Source organism: Capra hircus, chromosome 16, assembly GCF_001704415.2.
Source record: "Capra hircus breed San Clemente chromosome 16, ASM170441v1, whole genome shotgun sequence".
Classification (NCBI taxonomy): Eukaryota; Metazoa; Chordata; class Mammalia; order Artiodactyla; family Bovidae; genus Capra; species Capra hircus.
Window position 1 is genome coordinate 64,131,313 of NC_030823.1, and position 27,368 is coordinate 64,158,680.

General features: G+C 42.1%; 1 protein-coding gene across 3 annotated transcripts in view; it reads left to right on the forward strand.

The window, feature by feature from the left end:
• C16H1orf21 (chromosome 16 C1orf21 homolog) overlaps nt 1–27,368 on the forward strand; it is a 245,160-nt gene that overhangs the window by 85,275 nt on the left and 132,517 nt on the right. For 2 of the 3 annotated variants that reach the window (XM_018060710.1, XM_018060709.1), the window contains exon 2: nt 4,641–4,860. In XM_018060710.1, the coding sequence (XP_017916199.1) occupies nt 4,767–4,860 (94 nt within the window). In that variant the 5' untranslated portion in view covers nt 4,641–4,766. Of the gene's footprint in view, nt 1–4,640; nt 4,861–27,368 lie in introns of those variants that run through there. The other variant, XM_018060708.1, reaches the window with a different exon arrangement.

Here is a 27,368-nt window from a genome sequence, read left to right on the forward strand (position 1 = left end):
ATAAAAATTAAGGACTTATGTACAGGAAAGAACTTCCTCATGTTACAATGTGAAGTGTCCTGGAACAATAATTCCCCTATGGATATCTAAAGTAGTACCTGAGGAGCCTTGAGGCATAGTGTAAGGAGGGGAGGGGTAAACATGCACGGTTACAGATTTGTGAGTTCTTTAGAAAATTTTTGAATTGGATTTACAGATTGTATCAAAGCATGAAAAATATCCTGTAAAGATGGCGAGAGGGCTTTCTTGGTGGCTCAGTGGTAAAGAATCCGCCTGCCAAAGCAGGAGACACAGGTTCAATCCCTGGTCTGGGAAGATCCCACATGCCAAGGAGCAACTAGGCCCATGTGCTACAACTATTGAGCCTGTTCTCTGGAGCCTACAAACCGCAGTTACTGAGCCCAGGTGCCACAACTACTGAAGCCCACAAGCTCTAGAGCCCGTACTCTGAAATAAGAAAAGCCACCACAATGAGAAGCCCTCATACCACATCTGAAGAGTAGCCCCCGCTCACTGCAACTAGAGAAAAGCCAGCGCAGCAAGGGAGACCCAGCACAGCCAAAAATAAATGAAAATAAATGAAAAGACGGTGCGGTATTAATTTAGTGTGTAACATTGTGGATAGGGATCTGCAACTTCTAATTTCATGATATAGGATAATATAGCCATTCAGCCACTTTGGGGAGATTTTTACACAAAGTTTTTGCCTAAAGAATTCCATGGACAGAGGAGCCTGGTGGGCTACAGTCCATGGGGTTGCAAAGAATCAGTCACAACTGAGCAACTAACACACACTCATGTGGGCTATTAATTGGACCCCATGTTTTTGAGCTGCTGATGATCTTACATCTGAAAGGCAGGAGGAGAAGGGGACGACAGAGGATGAGATGGTTGGATGGCATCACCGACTCAATGGACGTGAGTTTGACTAAGCTCTGGGAGCTGGTGATGGACAGGGAAGCCTGGCGTGCTGCAGTCCATGGGGTTGCAAAGAGTCGGACACGACTGAACTGATGATCTTACATATAGATTATTTAGTTTTTAAAAAATCATCCTCAGTGAGACTTGGTATTAGAAGATCCCATCAAAGAGATGCTTCAGTTGAATTCTCAGCCTGTGATCTGTGACTTCAGAAATAAATAACATGCTCTTAATGACTATATGTGAGAACGAGACTGTCTGCTCGGTACTCGGGTCTCTCCACGCTCATTCGCACCCTAAGCCTTCCCTAAGTGGGGTAGTTTCAGGGGCGTGAATGAATAGATGATGTGGGAGCTGGGAGAGATAAGCTGAAGAAAACTGATGGAAAAGTGGAAACTAAAAAAATATGCTTGGATTTATGTGAAAGGTAGTAAGTAGAAACTAAAGGGAAGCTTTCTTTTATTAAAAAAAAGTTATTTCTTTCTTTAGTTTTGGTTGCACTGGGTCTTGGTTGTTGCCCTCAGGTTTTCTGTAGCTCAGGTGATTGGGCACTACTCTAGTTTTACTCTCTAGTTGTGGTTGACAGGCTTCTCTTTGCAGTGGCTTCTCTTGTGACCAAGCACAGGCTGTAGGGTGTGCGGGCTTCAGTAGTTGCAATTCCCGGGCTCTCCGGCACAGGCTGAGTAGTTGTGGCACACAGACTTAGCTGCTCCATGGCACATGGGATCTTCCCAGACCAGGGATGGAACGCATGTCTCCTGTATTCACAGGTGGATTCTCATCCCCTGGACCACAAGGGAAGCCCCAGGGAAACCTTGAGCAGATGATGGTGGCAGTTGGTAGGGGTTCATTTCTGAAGGTCTCCTCAATTTGAGGTCGCAGTTGGATTCATGTAAGTAAGAGAATTTTCAGTGGAAATGAAACCTTGACATTACACCAGACTGAAAAGAAATGTCGGAGAAGGCAATGGCACCCCACTCCAGTACTCTTGCCTGGAAAATCCCATGGATGGAGGAGCCTGGAAGGCTGAAGTCCATGGGGTCACTGAGGGTCGGACACGACTGAGCGACTTCACTTTCACTTTTCCCTTTCATGCATTGGAGAAGGAAATGGCAACCCACTCCAGTGTTCTTGCCTGGAGAATCCCAGGGACAGGGGAGCCTGGTGGGCTGCCGTCTATGGAGTCGCACAGAGTCGGACACGACGGAAGTGACTTAGCATAGCATAGCATAGCATAAAAGAAATGTAGTTTGTAGGGGAGGTGGGTGGTTTAGTGATGTTTATTCAGCTGTGATCAGATCTCAAGTCCAACTTTTCTTGACATTCATGATTTCAAGGCTGAATCAGGCCCTGTGGGGTGAATTCCCCTGTCATTCTCTATTTGACTGGCAGTTGCTGTACCACATTGTGAAACTGGTCTTTCTCATGATCTCCTTTCTCTGAGTGTTCATGTTATAGGGACAGGGAGGAGACTGGTCCTATTTATGTTTCTATACGCAGGGTCTTCCAAAAAACGTGTCTGTCACTTAGTATTTTTCAGTAAATATCTGTTGAATGAATGAATGAGCAATGGTTTATGTGCGGAGTACTGATGACATAGTAAAAACAACTCCCCAGTACTCCATGGTTCATTCTGAGACTCGTGGATCTTCTGCCTCTCAGATAATTTCATAATTATCTCCTTTGAAATGGACAAAATATTAAAATATATTCCTGATGAAGTTGTAAAATTGGAAAACTTCACTCTTTAAATTACTGTAATAAAATACGTAGTGTGTGTGTTTCAGAAACAAAATCTGCACCTAACTGTGATTTGGAGAGAACTCATTTTGATTGATCGTGGTTTTTAAAAAATACAATTAAATGAAGACTTCCCGAGTCATCACTTAAATTTTAAGTGTCTAATTAGAATTATATCTAATCTGCTTGTTAACATGCCCCTCACTTCCACGCCTGAGTAACAGAGAAGTCCTTTGACAAGTTTTAAAATGTGTTTTATTTTTGTTTGCCCTCCTCAATGTGATTTTTCATGTGACTTCAACTTTTCAAATTCAAGTAAGATTTGTTGCTACAAACAAACACAGCTTTTAAAAACAGAAGAAACAGCGCACAATGCTTTTAGGGAGAAGCAAAGAATAATTCACATCTTAGATTCTTACATTAATTTCTTGGGTAACTTGTGAAGCTGTCCACACGAAATAGGAATGAGGAAAAGAAAAGCCAGAGGACTCCCAGAGAGAAGGGTTGTAAACTGTCTCTGAATTCCTATTGTCCTTCAGGATTTCGCTAGGGTTTCCCACTCTCCTTCCTGTTTTCACTTTGTTTGTTATGAGGAGGTGGCAACAGACTGGAAGGGGAGGTGAGGTTTCCTCTCCACTTCAGGTTGCTCTCTTGTGTATGCGTGAAGTTGTTTTCCCATGTTCCGTTTTGGAAAGTAAGGAATCTATTCTGGGAACCCACCCTGTCACCTTACCTGATGATGCAGAATGACGAGGAGGTGGACCCTGAGAAAGTGCTGCCCTGTAGGGCAAAGCCGGAGCCCTTGGCAGCCGCCTGCTTGGAGAGGAGTTTTCTCCCTTCTGCCTCTGGAACTGAGTCCTGTCTCTGCTTCTTCTTGTCTCATATTTCAGTACTGTTTCTTTAAACACTGTAGTAGGTTGACAGAATGGATTTGAATGCTACTAATTCAGTATCTCTCAAAGTCTTCTCAGATTTGGATCAAATGGACTTCCTCTATCTTGCGACATCTTATAGTTTATCTTTATTAAATTGGATAAAGTTAGCAAGGCTTCCTCCAGGCCCTTCACAAGCCTCAGCAGTGCAGTCCTCTTCCCTTCCCCACCCCCACTTGACCCCTCTGAACATACATGTGCTTGCACGCACGGGTGCACACACACACATACACACACCATGCTCTTCCACACTCCAGTGTCTTAGCTCAGGCAGTTCTTTACATTTGGATGATGCTACTATCCTTTCAAGCCTGGCAGGTTTCTACCAAACTTTAAGACGCTACAAAATATCACTTCCTCCTTTAATTCCTGCCTTTGCCCGATCACAATTTAATCTATTTTTTTGAATTCTGCATTGCCATAGCTTCCTGTGATATGTTTATCATGGTACTTAATACATTGTATTGTATAGGAGGTTTTAAAAATGTCAGTACATCTCTCCCATCTCCTTCCTTCCCAAACAGTGTCACCTCAGTGATAAAATATTGAATCACTTTTTAGAACCTACCAGAAATGCATAAACTAGCCCATGTTCCAGCTCACTCCCTCCGGGTGAAATTGGAGTTGCTGGAAAGAGCTGGCTACAGGGCCACATGAGAAAGATGGAGGACTTTCCCCAGCCTTCCGAACTCAGTGGATCTCATCCATGTGCTTCCCTTCCTCTGAAGGTTTCTGAGATTCCCGAACATTAACAAACCTAGATGACCCTTCAAGTTTGTATGTGGCAAGTAGGAGCGCTCAAATATTTATTAGAATAAATAAAGAGAAATGTTTTATCTCCTCAAAATGTCCAGCCCCGTGTTGCGCAGGGCGCAGGCCTTCCAACCCTGCTTTCCGAGCACAGGGTGAGATGAGAATGACCCATGCTGTGTTTCCCCTGCAGTGCCTGGTCGCACCCCCATCCAGTGGACTCAGGCAAGAAACCCTGCAGACACGGAGACACGGGTTTTCTGTTATACATTCTGATCTAGCGCTGTCTTCTTCCAGGTGCACCCATCTTGACCAACTCAGCAAGAAGGTGGATTTTCCCTGTGTCTAAAGAAAAAAAACATGTCCCCGTGTCTGTAGAGATGATTTGCAGTTCAGCCCGGCTGAAGCTGACCGAATGAGACTATGGGCTGTGCCTCCGCCAAGCATGTTGCCACTGTTCAAAATGAAGAGGAAGCCCAGAAAGGGAAGAACTACCAGAATGGAGATGTGTTTGGCGGTAAGTGCCACTGAACTTCATTCTTGGCCCCCTTGATCTAGGCCTTTCGTGTTCGCAGGAGTGAGTAACTGCAATGTCGTGGTGGTGTTCCATTTGACAGGGGGAGCGGGTAAAAGGCCGATGAGATATGATAAAAATTGATGCAGGTCTTTTACACTGGACAGTTTCATCATAATTTATACCTGGAAGACTTTGAGGAGGGCCATGGAGGTTTTATACAGAGCTCATATTTAAATCAAGCTTTGCAGAACTCATAGGACTTAGGTACATCGGACCTAAGTGGCCACGGATGTTCTGGTCCAGAATTGTGGGACTGAAACATGAAGGTCCAGAAATGGGTGAAGATTTATAACTGAGGGAATGTGGTGTTACTTGGAGTTTATTGTAAGTTTATGTGAATTGTAAATCCTCGGATCCAAAAATACAATTGCAGTGCATTTAGAAACCATCTTGTAACCATCTCTGATGATTCATAGTGAGTTGAGACTGTGCAATGCAAAGGTCACGAAGTGCAAACCCATGGCCTCATCTGGATTTTCTTTGGCCCCCAGAGAATTTTTAAAATAAAAAGAAAGACAGCCTTTTAAAAATCAGGATGTTCCACACAAAACCCCAGATTTCTTGAGAAGATCTGGCCCCACAGATTTTCCATTTCCTGAAGCAGCAGTTGGTGGAGTGGGGTACAAATTGCCAACTCAGTCAGGCAATGTCTCTGCTAAGCTTTCCCTGTTAATGCACAGCAGCCCCAGTTCACTTGCCGATGTTCCATGCCTGGCCATTCACAGGTTTTGAGTTTGCCTAATCTTGAGTTTGTCAAGATCAGTGATACCCTGACGAATAGTAGCTGTGTTTGTACCAGATTCCAGTTAGTCAGAGAAGATGAAACCATTTTTGCTGAATCACTATAACAATAATTCTCATTGACATTTGCATGACATTTGCTCTTTTATTCATAAGAGCACTTCTTCATCTCTTATTCATTAAAGAATCTTCTAGAAATAATGTTTATGTGAACAACTCAAGTTGCACCATTCAGTCTCTGTCCAGAGCTTCTGTGGCATTTTAGTCTCTCGCCTTTGGTCCATTGCAATGGCTGCTTCAGTTCCCTGGGGAAGGGTTGGGAACACTGTGGAAGGGATAACGCTCTACTACAAGTAGGCTCATGCTTATGGAGGAAGAAGGGTTCCCTTTGGTTTGTTTCAAGATGTATTGTTGCCTGGAATACACTTGCCTCTAGTGCTCTCTACCTATAGAGCCAAGAACTGTGGAGTAATATATGAGCATCTTAACACATTATTGACTGGGGACATATCACTGCGTTTTTAGACGGTAATACAATAAACATCACTGTGCAAAGTTGTTAGAGCTTAAAATTGATCAAGCGTTCTTAAACAACTTGCCTGTCATTATCATACACATGTTGCTCCATTAGGTTTTTGTTCCAACCTTGTGTATATCATAAACATAAAATTTTCACTAGATCTGATAGACAGAATGCCTGATGAACTATGGATGGAGGTTCATGACATTGTACAGGAGACAGGAATCAAGATCATTCCTAAGGGGGAAAAAAAATGCAAAAACCAAAATGGCTGTCTGAGAAGGCCTTACAAATAGCTGTGAAAAGAAGGGAAGTGAAAAGCAAAGGAGAAAAGGAAAGATATACCCATCTGAATGCAGAGTTCCAAAGAATAGCAAGAAGAGATAAGAAAGCCTTCCTCAGCGATCAATGGAAAGAAACAGAGGAAAACAATAGAATGGGAAAGACTAGAGATCTCTTCAAGAAAATTAGAGATACCAAGGGAACATTTCATGCAAAAATGGGCTCAATAAAGGACAGAAATGGTAGGGACCTAACAGAAGCAGAAGATATTAAGAAGAGCTGGCAAGAATACACAGAAGAACTGTACAAAAAAGATCTTCACAACCCAGATAATCATGATGGTATGATCACTCACCTAGAGCCAGACATCCTGGAGTGTGAAGTCAAGTGGGCCTTAGGAAGCAACACTATGAACAAAACTAGTGGAGGTGATGGAATTCCAGTTGAGCTATTTCACATCCTGAAAGATGATGCTGTGAAAGTGCTGCACTCAATATGCCAGCAAGTTTGGAAAACTCAGCAGTGGCCACAGGACTGGAAAAGGTCAGTTTTCATTCCAATCCCAAAGAAAGGCAATGCCAAAGAATGCTCAAATTACCGCACAATTGCACTTATCTCACACGCTAGTAAAGCAATGCTTAAAATTCTCCAAGCTAGGCTTCAGCAATACGTGAACTTCCAGATGTTCAAGCTGGTTTTAGAAAAGGCAGAGGAACCAGAGATCAAATTGCCAGCATCCACTGGATCGTCAAAAAAGCGAGTGAGAGCCAGAAAAAACTTGTATTTCTGCTTTCTTGACTATGCCAAAGCCTTTGACTGTGTGGATCACAATAAACTGTGGAAAATTCTGAAAGAGGTGGGAATACCAGACCACCTGACCTTCCTCTTGAGAAACCTGTATGCAGGTCAGGAAGCAACAGTTAGAACTGGACATGGGACAACAGACTGGTTCCAAGTAAGAAAAGGAGTATATCAAGGCTGTATATTGTCACCCTGCTTATTTAACTTATATGCAGAGTACATCATGAGAAACACTGGGCTGGAAGAAGCACAAGCTGGAATCAAGATTGCTGGGAGAAATATCAATAACCTCAAATATGCAGATGACACCACCCTTATGGCAGAAAGTGAAGAAGAACTAAAGAGCCTCTCGATGAAAGTGAAAGAGGAGAGTGAAAAAGTTGGCTTAAAGCTCAACATTCAGAAAACTAAGGTCATGACATCTGGTCCCATCACTTCATGGCAGATGGATGGGGAAACAGTGGAAACAGTGGCTGACTTTATTTTTGGGGGCTCCAAAATCACTGCAGATGGTGATTGCAGCCATGAAATTACAAGACAGTTACTCCTTGGAAGGAAAGTTATGACCAACCTAGACAGCATGTTGAAAAGCAGAGACATTACTTTGCCAACAAAGGCCTGTCTGTCTAGTCAAGGTTATGGTTTTTCCAGTGATCATGTGTGGATGTGAGAGTTGGACTGTGAAGAAGGCTGAGCACCAAAGAATTGATGCTTTTGAACTGTGGTTTTGGAGAAGACTCTTGAGAGTCTCTTGGACTTCAAGGAGATCCAACCAGTCCATTCTGAGGGAGATCAGTCCTGGTTATTCATTGGAGGGACTGATGTTGAAGCTGAAGCTTCAATACTTTGGCCACGTGTTGTGAAGAGCTGATTCATTGGAAAAGACCCTGATGCTGGGAAAGACTGAGGGCAGGAGGAGCAGGGGACGACAGAGGATGAGATGGTTGGATGGCATCACTGACCTGATGGACATGGGTTTGGGTGGACTCCGGGAGTTGGTGATGGGCAGGGATGCCTGGCATGCTGCGGTTCATGGGGTCGCAAAGAGTCAGACATGACTGAGGGACTGAACTGAAAATTTTCAAAAATGACACACTGAAAAATTTTGAGCGAAGAGGATTTTTTCGGTGAATTTTATGCAGATACTTTCTCCGATTATCTGAGTGACATATGTACTAAGTGTCTCAGAAGATCATAGTTCTTCAGAATATGGTTCTGATTCAGGTGTAAATATTAGACCAACAAAACAACAAAAAATACTTAGTGATTCATTCTGATACAGAAAGTGAAAAATGAAACCCATGGTGCTGGAGAATGTTCCTTTGCTTCTACAGAAAAGTAGATTGAAGACAACATTTCACAAAAGTTAGTAGACTTTACAGGTGTGTCATTTCTAACTATTGAATGAAATAACCTGTAAAGTGTTAGTGAGAAAAACTTTCGACCAGCACCCCCCCCCCTCCAAAAAAAAAGACCGCCAGCTGCAGTGTTAGTTTCTGCAAAAATCTCCTGGTCGATAATGAGTTAATAAAACTAGAATCCAGATCTTTGAAACCACACCTTCAGGGAAAACTGCTGATAGGAACTAGAGTTATTACTGTCACTCTCAAAATTGAACTTTTAAGAGGAAATAATTGAATATCAGAGATTTGTTTAAACCAACTTCTATGTGAGATTCTGTGTCATTGTCGTTTTTGTAATTAGAGCTACCACTTATGGAGCTTCCACCATATGTCAGACAGTGAAAAGCATTTGCATTCAGTTTCATGTTGAATTTTTACAACAATCCTGTGAAATCTGTGCCATCCCAATTTTACACATTTGAGGGCTGGAGCACAGTGAGACTAACCGGTCCAAAGCTGCTCAGCTACTAAGTAATACAATCAGATATCTCTGACTCCAGAGTCCACGAACCCTTCTCAGTGTCGTGGCTACTTCCTATCCGTCTTCCATTCTTTAATGCGAAAAGTTATTGACTAGCTGGTACATGATGTGTCAGACCATTTGCTAAATGCTGTGGAAGATACAGAGATAAGCCTTGCTGTCTAGAACTTTATAAGAGGATGAGGAAGCGTTATGAGGCAGAATAAGCCAAATACCAGAAGAGGAAAAGACATACATATTATGATAAGAGTCAGAGGGTTGGAGAGACTGCCTTAAAAGATGGGATCAGAACAGATTTCTTACGGAGGTGACAGCTGAAACTGGCCTTAAGGGATGGAGAATCTAAATCTGCTGGATAAAGGGTGTAGGAAGGAACGGGATGAGGAAAGGCTAAAGGTGATGTAACGTATTTAAAAATTACAAGTTATCAAAAAAAAAATTACAGAATCGAGTAATCTAGTTTTTTTTTAATTGAAATATAATTGCTTTACAAAGTTGTGTCTGTTTCTGCTATACAACAGTGAATCAGCCATATGTGTGTATATATATATCCCCTCCCTCTTGAGCCTCACCCCGTCCCCTCAAGTAATACAGTTTGAATGGAATATAAGTGACAGGAAATTGGTTAGAAAACTAAGTTAGGATTATATTATGGAGAACTTTGAATACCAAATCATAACCTGTAGAAAGATAATCTTAGACTTGTAAGAGCAAAAAGTTAATGATAGTCTATGTATATGTATATGTGTATATATATATATATATATATATATATATATATATAACTTTTTTATTTTGTATTGGGGTGTAACCAATTAACAAACAAGGTTGTGTAGCTTCAGGTGATCAGCAAAAGGACTCAGCCATACATATATATGTATCCATTCTCCCCCAAATTCCCCTCCCATCCAGGCTGCCACATGACATTGAGCAGAGTTCCATGTGCTCTACAGTAGGTCATTGTTGGTTATCCATTTTAAATATAGCATTGTGTACATGTCAGTCCCAAACTCCCTAACTATCCCTTATCCTGTCTTTCCTCCCAGCAGCCATAAGTTTGTTCTCTAAGCCTGTGAATCTCTTTCTGTTTTGTAAGTTCATTTGGTGATACTCAATATATTGTATTTTATTTTGCTTGGCAATGAAACCATCTAACCATTCATTTGCTAATATGGTTACAACTTTTATAACCAAGAAGACTTTCTGTTGTTCTAAAGTATCGTGTGTAGTTTGCAAATGTTGGCATCTAATAAAGAAGCCTTGTATTAGTCAACTATTGCTGGGTAATAGACAGCCTCAGGATCTCAGTGGCATTCAACAATAAGCATATCTTTCTTGATCACAAGGCAGTTGGTCAACTGGAGTGGCTCTGTTCCATGTCTCAACTTCCTCCTGGGATCCAGGAGCCAAGGGGAACATGCTCTTCTTTTTCAGGAGGGTAAAAGTGCAAGCAATACACATGATGCCTCTTAAGCTTGAACTTGGACTTGGCACACTGTTGTTTGCACCCACATTTTATTAGCCAAATTGAGTCACATAAGAGAGTTCAAAGACAGAGGGCAAAGAAGTTCATCTGACCATAGCACATTGATAGCAAGGGTGTGATTGTAGAAAAGGGTCAAGAATTGGGGCTAATAATTCAGTCTGCCCCATGCCTGCCTAGTCTTTGCTGTCTGTGTGACTCACAGTCCACACCACCAAGTGCATTTAAGGTCTATGCCAGCTTCTCTTCATCCCCCCAGTGCTCACAGTGAAGTTCTATTCACTCCAGCATTTATCATCTTATTACTCTTTCTGATGTCAACATTTGTAGGTTTGTGGCATGGTGTTCCAGAAAGGAAGAATACAGGGAGAGAGAGCGAGCTTTGTGTACCAGTCAAGGGAGACAGTTTTCCTAGTCCTCTGGGCTCTGGGAGTAGAAGTGTCAGAATCCCGTGTGAGCATCAGTACTGGTAACCTAGATGTTACTGAATGCTAGAGTCTGAATATGAGAAGAGAAGGTCCTATCCGTTTCTCCACTTGAATTAGCTTGCAAGCAGAAGTCTACAAAATCCCAGTAGAATCACAAATGGTCACAAGTGAATGGTAGATCGGACTCACTTTCAGCCACTTGATATCTTTCATCACCCATTGTTTCACTAATCTGTTATCACCCACAAAGGACCCCAAACTTAGCAGCACTGATTCATTATTTCTCCTGATTCTGTGGGGTGGCTGGGGTTCATCTGCTGTTTATCTGCCAGGGCTCCAGACATTCTTCCCTTATGGCCCAAATGGTAAAGAATCTGCCTGCATAGCAAGAGACCCAGGTTCAGGCCCTGGGTTGGGAAGATCCCCTGGAGAAGGGAGTGGCTGCCCACTCCAGTATTCTTGCCTGGGAAATCCCATGGACAGAGGAGCCTGGAAGTCTACAGTCCACGGGGTCACAAAGAGTCAGACATGACTGAGCAGCTAATACTTTCAGTCACGTGGTTGCATTCAGCTGGGAGCTCAGCTGGGCTCAGCTGACCATGATGGCTTCAGATCTCTCTTTCCATCAGGTAGTCACATTTTCATGAGGCAGCTAGCTGCCTGGAGAAGAAGTAGAAGCTACTAGCCCTCTTAAGGCCTAGGCTTGAAAGTCCAAGAATGTTAATTGTGCTGCGTTCTGTTGAGCAAAAGCAAGTCACAAGACCAACCCAGACTCAATCAAGGGAGCACAAAAGCTCTCCATCTCTTGAGTCTGACCCTATAGGCAGGGGAAGAATTGTTGGGAGCCATTTTTGGAGACCAGTTACAACACCCATTACCAGAGGGCATGAGAACTCATGACTGGACTGTATTCCATTCTGGACAGTTCCATTCTGCTTTCTAAATCATGCCTTTATTTTCCACTGAATAAAGAGGCCTCATCCACTTTTTAAAAGCTTAATGTTTTGAAATGTTTGAAAATATTATTACCACATGTTGTGGGAGATTTGACAAAGTCTGTGAAAGGTGGCATATTTGGGGATGGCTCTGAAGTATGTGTACATACACACATTTGATCCTTTTCCTAAAAGTGTTAATTGAATTTTATAGCCTCTAAGGACATACTGGGGAGCATTGATAACCCTTGTGTTTTTACAAATGTTTCAATTCAGTCGTTCAGTCGGCTCCTACTCTTTGCAACCCCATGGACTGCAGCACACCAGGCCTCCCTCCACCACCAACTCCCAGAGTTTACTCAAACTCATGTCCACTGAGTCAGCCATCAAACCATCTTATCCTCTGTTGCCCCCTTCTCCTCCCCTTCTCCTCCCACCTTCAATCTTTCCCAGCATCACGGTCTTTTCAAATGAGTCAGTTCTTTGCATCAGGTAGCCAAACTATTGGAGTTTCAACTTCAGCATCAGTCCTTCCAATGAATATTCAGGACTGATTTCCTTTAGGATGGACTGGTTGGACCTCCTTGCTGTCCAAGGGACTCTCAAGACTCTTTTCCAACACTACAGTTCAAAAGCATCACTTCTTTGGTGCTCAGCTTTCCTTATGGTCCAGCTCTTACATTCGTACATGACTACTGGAGAAACCATAGCTTTGACTAGACGGACCTTTGTTGGCAAAGTAATGTTTCTGCTTTTTAATATGTTGTCTAGGTTGGTCATAACTTTTCTTCCAAGGAGCAAGCATCTTTTAATTTCATGGCTGAAGTCACCATCTGCAGTGATTTTGAGCCCCCCAAAATAAAGTCTGTCACTGTTTCCACTGTTTCCCCATCTATTTGCCATGAAGTGATAGGACCAGATGCCATGATCTTAGTTTTCTGAATGTTGAGTTTTAAGCCAACTTTGTAATTTTCATTTATATGAAGCTCTTTGCTGTCTGTGATGTTTTGGTTATTAGAGACTGACAACTCCAAATATATGGGACAGAATCTCTATAGAATATTCCACTATTGAGGATCAAGTGATGGATGGGCATCTTGCCTTGTAGATTTAAAACAGGTGTTTGTTGACAAAGAACTTTATTACTGACATATACCTGTAGACTTTCCTTCACTTTAAATATGGAGGTATGTGCGTGCATTCGTGCTGAGTAGTGTCCAACTTTTTGTGACCCCCATGGACTGCAACCTGTCAGGCTCCTCTATCCATGGAATTTTCAGGCAAGAATACTAGGGAGTGGGTTGCCATTTCCTGCTCCAGGGGATCTTGCCGACCCAGGGATCAAACCCATGTCTTGCATCTTCTGCATTGGCAGGCGATTCTTAACCACTGTTCCACCAAGTTTTAAATCTGAAGTTGTGTCTCAATACCATGGCCCTTTCAGAAGTAACATCCAGACCAGGAAGTTCCATGTCCAGATTGTAAATGTTCTTCCCTCAGTGGTCGGGTCAGACATGAAGAATGGTCGGCAGATCTTCTGAGGTCATTCAGAGGACAGCTGAGCAGATTGCCAAGACCAGCTTGCAGAAAGCAAGTGACCAGTGGGCTCAAGTTATCAGAAACTAGTTAAACAAGTTCTGAGGAAAGCCAAGTGCTTATTGGATTTCTTTCAACTGTCATTCACTTAAACTATTAAAGCAGGGGCACAGAACAGATTCAGGCCTTATTAGGGAAATTTACATGTTAAAATTGAGATCATTATCTCTTCCAAAGCCCACCCACCATGGCGAAAGCTGTTTAGTTATATTGACTTTCCTATTTGCGTGAAGGTCACTGTCATTCTTTCAGTAAAGTAGGCTTTAATCTTGAGGCCCTTGTCTCTTCCCGTTCCAGATCTGTAAATCTCATTCTCCTAACCTCACTTTTCCTACCACCAGCATCGTTTAGGTTGTTGTAATCCATAACCCAGGATAATGCAGGGTCCTCTGAATTTATGCTCCATTAGCTCTCTTTGTTTGCCCGCTTCTTTGCTTTGTTTTTAACTCTCCATTTTTTTTTTTTTTTTGCACCTGTAAATTGTCAGACTTTACCAGATTTTTCTAAAGTAGTCCTTTGTCCTTGTTAGTTCTCCCACTCTAGAACTTTCTGTTGCACTCAGTTCTTAGACTGTAAAATCCCAAAACCTTAGTGAACATTCAAGACCTCTGAAGATGGCTTTTACCCTTTTACTCACTTTGGCAAACTTGTTCCATACTCTGTCCCTCATGTTCTATAGCCGGAGGGGACAACTTACCCTGTAACCACTTTGCACACCTCTGTGCCCCAGGTCAAGAACACTGTGATCTCTGCTTGGCATGGGCCCTTTGCCCACTTTCATCTGTTTAGATCTTGCTCTTTTTCCAAACTTGCGTGAAGCTTTTCTGATACCTTCAGAAAGAATCTCTTTCCTGCCATCCCAGAATACATTTTATATACTTATGTATTTGGTTTACTTGTTTATATGTCTGATCTCATTTGTGTATGTGTCTTCTCTCTTATAAGCTTCTCTCTTATGAGTCCCTGGAGGCAAGGACTTTTTGACCTTGAGAAGATGTGGGGTTCCAGAATGCCCAGAGCTGGAGGCAGAGAGACTGTTCAGAAACTGGGTTGGGCCCTGACCATGCCAGCTCCCTCCTTATGATGAGGTGGCCTTGACTGATTAAGGACCAAGATGGTCCTGATTATTACATATGTTCCCTGAAGTGAAAGTGCTTAGATTATAAGAGTAAATTCTTCTGGAATGGTGGTATATAAAAGGGCATCAATAAAGCAAGAATCTGGCCACTTTCTTTCACATGGGCTCCATACTGCTGTGGGGCTTCAGTTCTGGTCTGGTCCTTGGCTACATAAATTGAGAACATAGAACAGGTGTGTGCATATGTGTGTCTGTATGTGTGTGAGAGAGAAAGGGCAATCTTGTTATGTCAGTCTGTTACCTATCTAAAATACTGTTGGGTCCGACTTCATGGGTTATGGTGAAGATTAAATGGGGAAATAGATTTTTTGCAGAAATTTAAAGCAATTTAGAACAGGTAATAATTTGCTGTTCCTTCCTGTGATAATTTCTGGTTGCATGAGGTGAAGATTAACTAAAGATTCATTGATCTGCGATTGTTTGTGAGACAGAAATGGAGAGAATCATGTTTTAAGTCTGTGCCATCTAATATAATAGCCACTGGCTACATGTGATAATTAAGCTTATTAAATAAGATTAGCCCTAATTGAAATATACTAAAAGTATGAATTGGGAGTTGGTGATGGACCGGGAAGCCTGGCATCCTGCAGTCCATGGGGTCACAAAGAGTCAGACACAACTGAGCGACTGAACTGAACTAAGTATGAATTACACATGAGATTTTGAGGATTTAGTATGAAAAAAAGTATAAAATAGCTGACCAGTTTTCTTTGGAATACATGTTGAAATGATAATATATAGAGTTAAATAAAATTTATTATTAAAATTAATGCCACTGTTTTCTTTTTATTTATTTAATGGCTGCTGGCAGTGTTTAGCTCACTGACATCACTCACGTTATTTCTATTGGATAGTGCTAGTTTAGGTCACTAGAAGGTGGTGTTGGTGTTTACAGTTTCCTTCCCACTCAAGTTTCAGTTTTGAAGTTGATTTATTATTGAATCAAAGAGGAAAGGGGTTCGACTGAGGAAGCAACCCTCATTTTCTGCTTTGACTCTCCAAATGGGAGAGACACACAGGCGAGGGCCCAAGAAAATCAGAGAGACGAGACTGGGAGACAGCCGGGCAGACGAGGAAGAGCAAATTCTAACTTGTTCATCTCTCGGTGCTCACTTGCAGTAGTCCTTAGCTGCATCCCTGACACTTTGCTGCTGGCCTACAGAAGCTTCTTTTGCCTTCTGAAGTTATTTCTCAAAGATCAGAGAGGACATCTTCCCCTCAACACACACCCACTTTTTTTTTCTTCGGTGAATGGGTAAAGAACCTTAAAAGCAAAAATGTTTGATGAATGTATGATACAGCTGGGTCACGGTCATAAAAGCTGAAAAAAAAATTGAAAAAAATTTAAGTCAGGAAAGCAAGCAACCTGATCCTGGCTTTAACCACTGAAGATTCCAGAATGTCTTGTGCTGAGCCTCAGAAAGGTCTTAAAGGTGTTCAGTGCACCTGGGGCTGTTGAAACGCAAGAAGTCAGCCCACCTCAGCCAGGAGTTTCCACCTCACACTTCTGAAGGGAAAGGGGTTAGGCCAGTGTCTGACTCAGAGAAGGCAGCTTAGTTTCATTTTCTGCTGTTTCTGGGCCCTTCTGATAGGTGTTTATCACTTTGACAGGAGAGAGGAGACAAGCCCAAACCTTGAACATGTAGAGGATTGTGAGTTCCCACCTGCCAGCCGGGTTTCTTCCAGCTACCCCACTTCCAGCGTCATCTTTGACAAGGAGCCTCATCAGTGCCTGAGTTTCCTCATCTACAGTATAGAGATAGCAGTGGTCTCCTTCACTTGGAGTTGTGTGGAGGGGCAGTGAGCTACCCACGGAAAGCACTTACAAAGACGCCAGGTGTCATTAGCAGTCGAGCATCGGCTATACACGGGAGTAGACTGACCCAGCCTCTTCACTTTGGCCCCTCGCCCACCTCAGAACAGGCCACACTGGAATACCACTGATGCAGAATTTAATCTAGCCAAAGAACAGTCAGTCTAAATTTCTGCTTTGAAAACATTTTTTATGACAGAAAGTCTTGAAATGTGCTATACTTTCTATATTAAAAAAAATAAAGAAAAATCCAAGTGGTATTTTTCATTCCCTTGACAACCACATCATGAGCCTGTTCTTTTAATATTAGAAATAGAGGTAAGCTGACAAGTAGGACCGTTTGTCGCTTATTGCCACGAAGCAGCCTGATTGCAAGATGAGACAGCCTCTGAGTTCTCAGGTGCCTTCAGCAGGAACATGCTGGCAGGGCCCTTGGAGGTGTCCTTTCAGTTTGGCGTCTAGAGGGTTTCCTTTAGTTGCTCGCTTGCCCCTCCACGTGCCTGGTCTTCTCTGTAACTGCCGGGAGCCCTTCCTCAGGTAGGAAATAAGACTGGATGTGGCCCCGGAGAAGGCAGTGGAGATGCTGCCCGGCCTCCTGGTACCATCCAGTGGAAGCACAGAGACCGGAGCTGTCGGCAAGGCCTGTTCTCTGCCAGGGGAAGTTCTAAAACAGTGACTCAGCCACAGAGAGAAGGTGGGAGGGTTTCTGTGCCCATAGCACTTCTCCTCAGAGTTATTTTCTCCTGAATGACGTCACGGAATTCAGAAATTCAAAACAATAGCCTCTTCCTGGAATCCTGGCTGATGTGGCGGAAAGGACCTGTTTTGCCATCAGCATCTGCCATGTAGCACTCACCTAGTAGCACCTGCCTGGCAGTGGCTACCCGCAGGGCACGCCTGGCCATCCCTGTCTGGGGCTTAGACCTCCCTTAGGCCCTGGCTTTTTACGGAGCAGCGTGGTACCTACCTTCTTCACCTGGAGCCTTACAGGTGGCTGTTTCCTTTGCCCCTGAATTGTTACTTGGCATCAAAAGCACTGACTCACACTTTACAGTTTAGAAGACCTTTTCGTGAGTAGTTATTATTGTAATCCCTACTTGATATAAAAGGAAAACTGAAGAGCCCTGCCAGTTCACTGAAGTAAAGAAGTGGGACTGTGGTTTAGAATTGAGGATGCCAGCTCTTGACAAAGGGTGATTCCCTCTCAGGAACGATGTATCGTTTTTGTCCTTAAATCCGAACCCACTTTTGCTCAAGAGTCTTTGTGAAGTGATTGTTAACTGGCTGCCTGAGCTCAGTCTCGGTGGTTTTTGTTTTGTTTTGTTTTTTGTTACAAGAGGATGTCAGGAGAGTCTATGGTGGTTATTAAGGCTATTTTCAATGGACTTGAAGTTCACCGTGCACAGGCTTAAAACCTGGCTAATTGGTTTCAAAGCCTGGCTCAGTTACTCACTAACATGTAGTCTTAGCAAATCACTCAGGCTCTCCTTGCCTCAGTTTCTGTATAGCATAGAGAATACAGTACTAGTACTTACTGCCTTCAGAGGGCTTAAATGTATCAAAGTACGGAAAGCCGTTAGATTAGGACTTGCCACATGGTATGCACTGAGGGAAGCCCATTTATTACCACCATCATCTGAGCAGTCTTCGTTTCCCTTGACTATGCTGGGGAAAAGAATGAGTTTATTGCAGATCAATTAATTATGATTTTCTACACGATCCTTAGCTCTTTACCTTGTATTTTAGAATATTTGTATTCCTATGATTTGTTCTTTCTCTGTTTTGACCTAGACTAGCTTCCGTTCTGTATAACATATGAGTGTGTTTTTACATCAAAAGACTATACGATTTAAGAGTGGTGGATATAATGTTATACCTTATTGCTATAAGTCGTTGCTGTTGTTCAGTCGCTCAGTTGTGTCTGACTCTTTGCAGCCCCATGGACTGCAGCACACCAGGCTTCCCTGTCCTTCACCATCTCCCAGAGCTTATTCAAACCCATGTCCATCGAGTCTGTGATGCCATCCAACCATCTCATCCTCTGTCATTCCCTTCTCCTCCTGCCTTCAATTTTTCCAAGCATCAGGGTCTTTTCTAATCTGTCGGCTCTTCGCATCGGGTGACTAGAGTACTGGAGCTTCAGTTTCAGCATTAGTCCTTCTAATGAATATTCAGGATTGTTAGCAAATATATTTTCATTTATTAAACATAAATCTGTGTGTGTTGTATTTGTGTGTGTGATGTAATCCAGCGTTTTCCTACTCTTGGATTTATCAGTTACAGTAAGGATGTTTACAGAAGGAAGGACATTTCTTTGTGAAGCCCTGTAGAGAAGCCAGGAGGCAAAAAACACAGGTTATAATTGGACAAATGCATTCAGAGCTGACAGAACTAAAAAAATGCACAAATTGGATACTATTTTAATTCATATTTTATTCTTTATCCATATTCAATTCTATTTTATTCTTTAAAATATGAATCATTTAATGGAATTTATATGAAATTATATTCATAAGTATATTATTACATTGAATTTCTAACTCATCCATTCATACTCAAGTTTTCCAGATGAATCCAAAGAGCAAACTGTGAAATATGGAACCATAGAAGTATTATAGAAAATATGGATATTTTTATAATCTTAGGTTGCAAAATGTCTTCTTTGTAATGCCACACAATCCAGCGCCCTAAAAGAAAAAGTTGACTACATAAAAATTTTAAATCTCTGAGCATTGCAGCAAACATACCAAATGCCGTGAACTAAGTTAAAAGACAAATTTCAAAGTGAGTGAGGCTAATATTTGCAATACAAATAGGGTTAAACTGACTAGTATAAAAAGACTAAAATTTATTAAATTTTTTTTCCTTAAAATCTATAAACAAAGATCTAATACTCCAGTTGAAAAATGGATGACGTTTGTGACCAGGCAATTGAAAAGGCAAAAATTCAAAAGGCCAATAAACATGCAGAAAGATATTCAAATTAGAAATCAAATAAATCACACCAAAAACCTAAAACAAAACAAGACATTCATCACCACTCAAATTGGCAGGAACAGGCATCTGTCTTATGCCACAACTGGGAATGTCAAGGCAGAACAATTTTGGGGGGGCACCAAGTGGTAATATATACTATATAAAATTGAAATAAGCATGAGCTTTGCCCCAGCAGCCCCACTTCTAGGAATTTATCATAAGGAGATAATTGGAGAAACTTGCAAACGTGTATGCTCACGTGTCTTTCTCACTGATGAAACAAGTATTGAATACAGCCGTTAAAGATTAAGGTATTCTATATTGAGATGGAAGGAAGTTCATAACATATTGATAAAGGATTTTACACAGCATACCTTGTTTATAAATTTTACATGTTTAAAATATACGTAAAATTCTGTGCAAGTACAGAAAAGACATCTTTGGATGACTATTCACCAAAGCCTTAACAATGGCAAACTCTACTGTGGAGTTTCAGGTGATTACTAGTTACTTTTTTTCTTTTTTCCTGTATGGCTTAAATCTTTTATTGGTTAACATTTATCATTCAATACAACCATTCATTTTGATAAATAGAATTTTATGTTTCCATCTTCTGAAGGCCTTCAATTGTGCTTTAAGGGTAATGTGAAATCTGTCCCAGAGGAGGAAGTTCTGTCGCTGGAAACAGCCCCAGGGCAACAGGGATTCCTCTGATAGACTTGTTTGTCCAGGTAAATAGATGGAGTCTGATCACTGGTGGTTTTAGGTTTCATTTAAACCCTACCAGTTTGTTCATTCTGCTAAGCATGCACTATCTCACGTGGCTTAGGCACTGTGCTAGCCACTGAGACTATAAAGCTGGATTAAAGGTCAGTCAGTCAATCAGTCAGTTCAGTCGTTCAGTCGTGTCCGACTCTTTGTGACCCCATGAACCACAGCACGCCAGGCATCCCTATCCATCACCAACTCCCGGAGTCCACCCAAACCCATGTCCATCAGGTCGGTGATGCCATCCAACCATCTCATCCTCTGTCATCCCCTTCTTCTCCTGCCCTCAATCTTTCCCAGCATCAGGGTCTTTTCCAATGAGTCAGCTCTTCGCATCAGGTGGCCAAAGTATTGGAGTTTCCGCTTCAGCATCAGTCCCTCCAATGAACACCCAGGACTGATCTCCTTTAGGATGGACTGGTTGGATCTCCTCACAGTCCAACGGACTCTCAACAGTCTTCTCCAACACCACAGTTCAAAAGCATCAATTCTTTGGCGCTCAGCTTTCTTTATAGTCCAACTCTCACATCCATACATGACCACTGGATAAACCATAGCCTTGTCCCTTGGACTGCAAGGAGGTCCAACCAGTCCATTCTAAAGGAGATCAGCCCTGGGATTTCTTTGGAAGGAATGATGCTAAAGCTGAAACTCCAGTACTTTGGCCACCTCATGTGAAGAGTTGACTCATTGGAAAAGACTCTGATGCTGGGAGGGACTGGGGGCAGGAGGAGAAGAGGACGACAGAGGATGAAATGGCTGAATGGCATCACTGACTCAAAGGACGTGAGTCTGAGTGAACTCTGGGAGTTGGTGATGGACAGGGAAGCCTGGCATGCTGCGATTCATGGGATCGCAAAGAGTCGGACACGACTGAGTGACTGAACTGAACTGAACTGACTAGGCGGACCTTTGTTGGCAAACTAATGTCTCTGCTTTTTAATATGCTATCTAGGTTGCTCATCACTTTCCTTCCAAGGAGTAAGCGTCTTTTAATTTCATGGCTGCAGTCACCATCTGCAGTGATTTTGGAGCCCAGAAAAATAAAGTCTGCCACTGTTTCCACTGTTTCCATTGTTTCCCCGTCTATTTGCCATGAAGCGATGGGACCAGATGCCATCATCTTCGTTTTCTGAATGTTGAGCTTTAGGCCAACTTTTTCACTCTCCTGTTTCACTTTCATCAAGAGGCTCTTTAGTTCTTCTTCACTTTCTGCCATAAGGGTGGTGTCATCTGCATACCTGAGATTATTGATATTTCTCCCGGCAATCTTGATTCCAGCTTGTGCTTCCTCATTAAACGTGGTCCCTGCCTTTTAGGAACTGATACTGATGCAACAGATGAGCATCTCAATAAAAAGTATTAGTATCCTATGATGATAATGCAGAACAGTCTTATCCTAGGAGTAGGAAGAGACTCATAAAAAAGATGAGGGACACCCAATGAACACAATGAACACCCAGGACTGATCTCCTTTAGGATGGACTGGTTGGATCTCCTCACAGTCCAACGTACTCTCAACAGTCTTCTCCAACACCACAGTTCAAAAGCATCAATTCTTTGGCGCTCAGCTTTCTTTATAGTCCAACTCTCACATCCATACATGACCACTGGATAAACCATAGCCTTGTCCCTTGGACTGCAAGGAGATCCAACCAGTCCATTCTGAAGGAGATCAGCCCTGGGATTTCTTTGGAAGGAATGATGCTAAAGCTGAAACTCCAGTACTTTGGCCACCTCATGCGAAGAGTTGACTCATTGGAAAAAAACTCTGATGCTGGGAGGGATTGGGGGCAGGAGGAGAAGGGGACGACCGAGGATGAGATGGCTGGAACTCCGGGAGTTGGTGATGGACAGGGAGGCCTGGCATGCTGCGATTCATGGGGTTGCAAAGAGTCGGACACGGCTGAGCAACTGAACTGAACTGATGTCTCCAAAGTTGATTTTATATACATCATAAGTGAAATATGAAAGTGTTAGTCGCTCAGTCATGTCTGACTCTTTGTGACCCCATGGACTGTAGCTCACCAGGCTCCTCTGTCCATGGGATTCTCCAGGCAAGAGTACTGGAGTGGGTTGCCATTTCCTTCTCCAGGGGATCTTCTCAACCCAGGGATCAAACCCAGGTCTCCCGCTTTGCAGGCAGTTTTCTTTACCATTTGAGCTACCTGGGAAGCCGAACATATATGCATATATATGCATCATATGTCTTTTGCAAATTCTTCATATCTGGTGAAATAAGAAAGACAAAATGATGGCAATAGTTACTGCCTTGAGAGACATATAGGATGTCATTGTTGCACATGAGTCCTGAGTCTTTGCCCCAGATTTTAGAGGAGAAGATTGGGACATGGTGGGGGTAGCAATGGCAGGTCCATCCCCGTGAGACAGAGCAGAAGTAGGTGTACCATTCATTTAGCCTCCAGATCTTCCTGAGCGTTCAGCTGTGAAATGTTTCCAGTTGAGTAGTTTGTGATCACAAATCAGTGTCACAGTTTAATTGCGTTTCTGATAACACATTCTAAACAGTGAGGAAAATTGCTTCAATCTATTAAGTACTCCCAAGGTAGCAATCCTCATTCAGTGGATTAGGCAGTTACAAGGTCAGAATGGCTCCAGTCGAATCAATGTTTATAAACAGGCCCTGTGTACTCCTGGGTGACGGATACACAAGAAACAAAATCAGGTGACCTTGCCATCAAAGAGTTTACCTTATTTTAGAAAAGACACCATTTATTCATGGGAAAATTTCAGCAAGAAAAAGAAACTTGAAAACATGTAGCAAAGTGCTACTCTGAGTGTCTGTTGGCAGAGAATGCCCTGGTATTTGCAATACCATGGGTAATGGGAAAAATTAATGTAGGCCAGCATTAGGGGTAGAGAGAAGAGTGGAATGTGATGGGAAAATGAAGACTTTTCGCTCTTAGAGAAAAGTCTAATCACTCCAGTAAATCGTTATTATTTTATCATCATTGACTTTGAGCTCCTTGAAGATTATGCTTATAATTTAATCATACAACACACTTGCCTAAGATAACATAGTGTCCAATATGTAAGTTATTCAGTAATAATGAACTGATATTAATGATAGCTGTCATTTATCAGAGGCTGCTTTGCCCTTTTATAGGGGAGGGGTTGGAGACCACCATGGGACATTAAGCAATTTCCCTAAGTTTACACAGGTTATCTTAGGGAACTTGGCTGTGTCTGGTTTCAGAACTTAAGTGAACAAATGTGTGCTTTAGGAAGGGGAAGCAAGGGAGGCACTCTGTCAGGCCTACAAAGGGATTTTTTTAATGTACGAAATACAGTGCCTCTGTTCCGGGAACTTTCAGTCTAGTGGAAGAACAAAGCCGTAAATCACCTGCCTCTTCCTTTCTCAGCCCAGCTGTCCATCCACCAGGCCCTGGTTGATGGGGACCTAATACACTTGGGGCCCTTTGGTCCTGCCCCCATCCTGTGATCTGATGGCAGTCCCCTGGCCCCGTCCTCTCAGCGCCGTCCTCACCTCCGTGATCTTCCCATGACATTGAACTTTGGGGTTCTGTAGGAAGAGCACACAGATGTGATGGGCCACGGTGTGCGTTGAGTTTCTTTTTGCTCGTGGCAAACAATCACTGAGTGCTGGTAGGAAAACAGCCCCTCCTACCGCCGCCTGCTCCTCAGCCAGGGCCTGTTGACTAGGGTCTGGGAGACTTACGTCTGAGCCAAAGGACAGTCAAGGGCACCTCTGTTTTAGAGGCTGGGAACTCATCTGCATGTCTGACTCTGCAGTTCCTTGAACCAAATGAAAACCTAAGTATATCAAATAATCCTCAACTCTCTAATTTAGGGATAGGAAGACTACAGAGTTTATGATAGTTGATGTCTCACTTCCTTGTTTGGATATTTCTATTTGTTTGTTTCATTGTGTTAAGATGCTCTAATATTAAATGGGAGGGAAAAAAAAAACTGGTTGTAACACTTGAATGTATAGAATGCCATTTATCAGATGACGAAATATGTATATGTGCATGGACTGAAAACAAGCCTCTGCGTATTTACCAGGAAGGGTGAATAATGATCTCCAGGTGGTGCTTTGTATTTCTGTTGTATTTCTAAATATCTACATCTTCTTTTCTTCTAAAAGAAGTTTTTTTAAAAATTAAATAAATTTTTTTTCAAAGTGCACTATGATGGCAGACTTCCCTGGCAGTCAGTGGTTACAACGCCACGCTTCCACTGCAGGAACTATGATATCATTCATCTCTGAAGTTTATTTTTAGCTAATGGGCCTTGTCTTGAGACATCATGTGGGGACTGACAGATTACTAATGCAAAATTGAGCCATCTTCATCCTTTGTGACTTGAGTCTCAGCCTCTCACTTCCTCTCACATTTTCTACTCTAATTATTTACAGAAGTTACTCTCTTAGCACCGTGGGCTACATACCTCATAAGGTTTTATTAAACAGAACAAATGACTGTGGCCTAGAAAGCCCAGTTTATAGAGAAGCCCTTGACTCACTGGCTGGAGATCCTGGGTGTGTTCAGGTTTTGCTGCAGAGCAGCTGCTACAAGGCCATCACTGTCATCCTCAGTTCCACATCTTGGGAGCAAGTGGGTTGAACTTAAGTGATTTCTGTTGGAGAGTATTGAACACTCATGTTCAAAGGTTCTACTTTACCAGTTTCCCAGCCTGTGGACAGTTCACATGACTCTCTGGTCTCCAGAGAAATCGTGGTTTCTGTCAAGCCATGGGGCCATTGGAAAGATTATACATAATAGTATTTGATGATTTTTTTTTTTTTAAGAAAAATGATGGTGGTGATAGTGGTCAACAAATGTTGATTGCTTTATACTTTTTTCCTCCTAAAAAGTTAGAAGTATCCCGCAACACCTTCTGTCGCTTCAAAGCAGTACAGGAGTGTGTGTGTGCTTAGTTGCTCAGTCGTGTCCGACTCTTGGCGACCCCATGGACTGTGGCCCTCAGGCTCCTCTGTCCATGGGGATTCTCTAGGCTAGAATACTGGAGTGGGTAGCCACTTCCTTCTCCAGGATTACAGGAGTAGAAGACGAGACAGGTGCCAGTGTGAGAGTCACTCCCCCCTTTCCATTGCAGCTGTCTGCTTTTTAGTTTTTCTTTCATGTCTCAGTGCTTGAATTGGTGCAGTTTAGTTGCTGGACAGTGTGAGATTTGTGTTGCTGACTTTCTGTTTTAAAGTTTTGTTAGAAGTGGTAGTGGGATATGTTAGTTCTGTTATTTGAAAAGGATAATAAAATGCATGATAAGGCCTAGTTTTAAACAAAATTTAGACAAAAAGGGAACATTTAATTGTCCAGATTGAGGATTTTATACTGTACTATATTCTAACCTGGTCACTTTCAGAGTGTGATTTTTTTTTTTTTTTGACTTATGGTAGCTATAATATGTTTGCCCTGCCAGATTCTAAAAGAGCAAGAAAAAGTCAAAACTTAAAGTCAGATTCTGAGGAATAATAGAGAGATAAGCATCTCATGGCTATTGTATTAAACATATGTAAATACTATTCTACTCACATATAATTAACAATACAGTTTTAAATAGTGAATGAAAATGGCCTTTGGTTTAGAAAGATAAATAATCAAATTTTTTATTGAAGTACAGGTGATTTACAATATTGTGTTAGTTTCAGGTGTATAGCACAGTGATTCAGATAACATATACATATTTTCAGATTCTTTCTCTATTATAGGTTTTTACAACATACTAATTAAATTTTTTCAAGAAAAAAAGGGACATTGCTGGGAAAAGTAGTTGATGGAGAGAGAAGTCCAGGAGGGACAAAGGTATACAGTTCACCTCCTTAGAAGTAACAGTCCACGCTTAAGTCTTAATGTAAATAGATTTTACTTTTTCACTTAAAATATATTTTCAAAAGCTATGTGCATGGCTATTAAGAATTGAAAGTAAATGATTAGGGGTGAAGTGAAAAAGCATGGTGGTAAAATACCAATCTGTGAAACTAATGAATTCTTTCAGATTGTAAAACAAAGCCAAACTGGTGCTAATCTCTATTCAGGTTATGTTTTATTTCCATTTTGAGCACCACACTCAAGACAAGCTAAATTGCATTTAAATTTCCTTCTAGCTACAGGCACCCGTGCTTCACTGTATAAATGTCACTGTTGATTTTGATCTATAACCAAAGAAGACATACAGTGATCAAACTACATATGAAATAAGATTTTATTTTTAATGTTGCGCCCAGCATTTTGGTCTGCATTGTGTCAGCTGTTGAACACAACATTTTTTCATTAATCGTTTATTTCCCATTGCCTTCTTTCACTCCAGAAATGTCTCTATGTTTAAAATGGATAATCAGTGAGGACCTATTGGATAGCACAGGGAACTCGGCTCAGTGTTACGTAGCAGCCTGGATGGGAGGGGAGTCTGGGAAGAATGTTATATGTATATGTATGGCTGAGTCCCTTCACTGTACACCTAAAACTGTCACAACATTGTGTTTTAGTTGGCTATACCCCAATACAAAATAAAAAGTTAAAAAAAAAATAGAAATGTTTAGACGTTGAATTTTGACCATGGCTTTCCTCCTTTGTTCTTGTCTTGTTTCTGCTAAGGAAGTTGTTCACTTGCCAAATGTTAAAATGAAAAACAATATGCTTTTAGCTCAGACAGAACTCTGAACATCACAATTATTCTTTCAAGAAGTATTTATTGAGCAATTGCAAGAAACTGGTTTTACTAGAGGATGTAACAGGTAAAAAGACAATGTTTTTTTGTTTTGTTTACATTCTAGGGAGGGACCCAAGTAAAGCAAGAGGCATGTAATACACTGTCAGGTGGCGATGAGCACAGTGAGAAAAGTAACCAACAGGAGAGAGAGTGGCGCAATGTCTTCTGTAGACTCGCAGGTCAGAGAAGGTGTGCCTGAGCAGTTGGCCTTTTGGAGCAGAGACCTGAAAGAAGGAGCAGGCCAAGAGAACGACCAGGAGCAGTCTTTCAGGCAGGGGAACTCCAGGCCCAAATCCCCGGGAAAAGACCCTTAGGTTGGGAGAGTGGTGGGTGATGAGCTCAGAGAGGCAGCCTGGACTTAGACTGTGT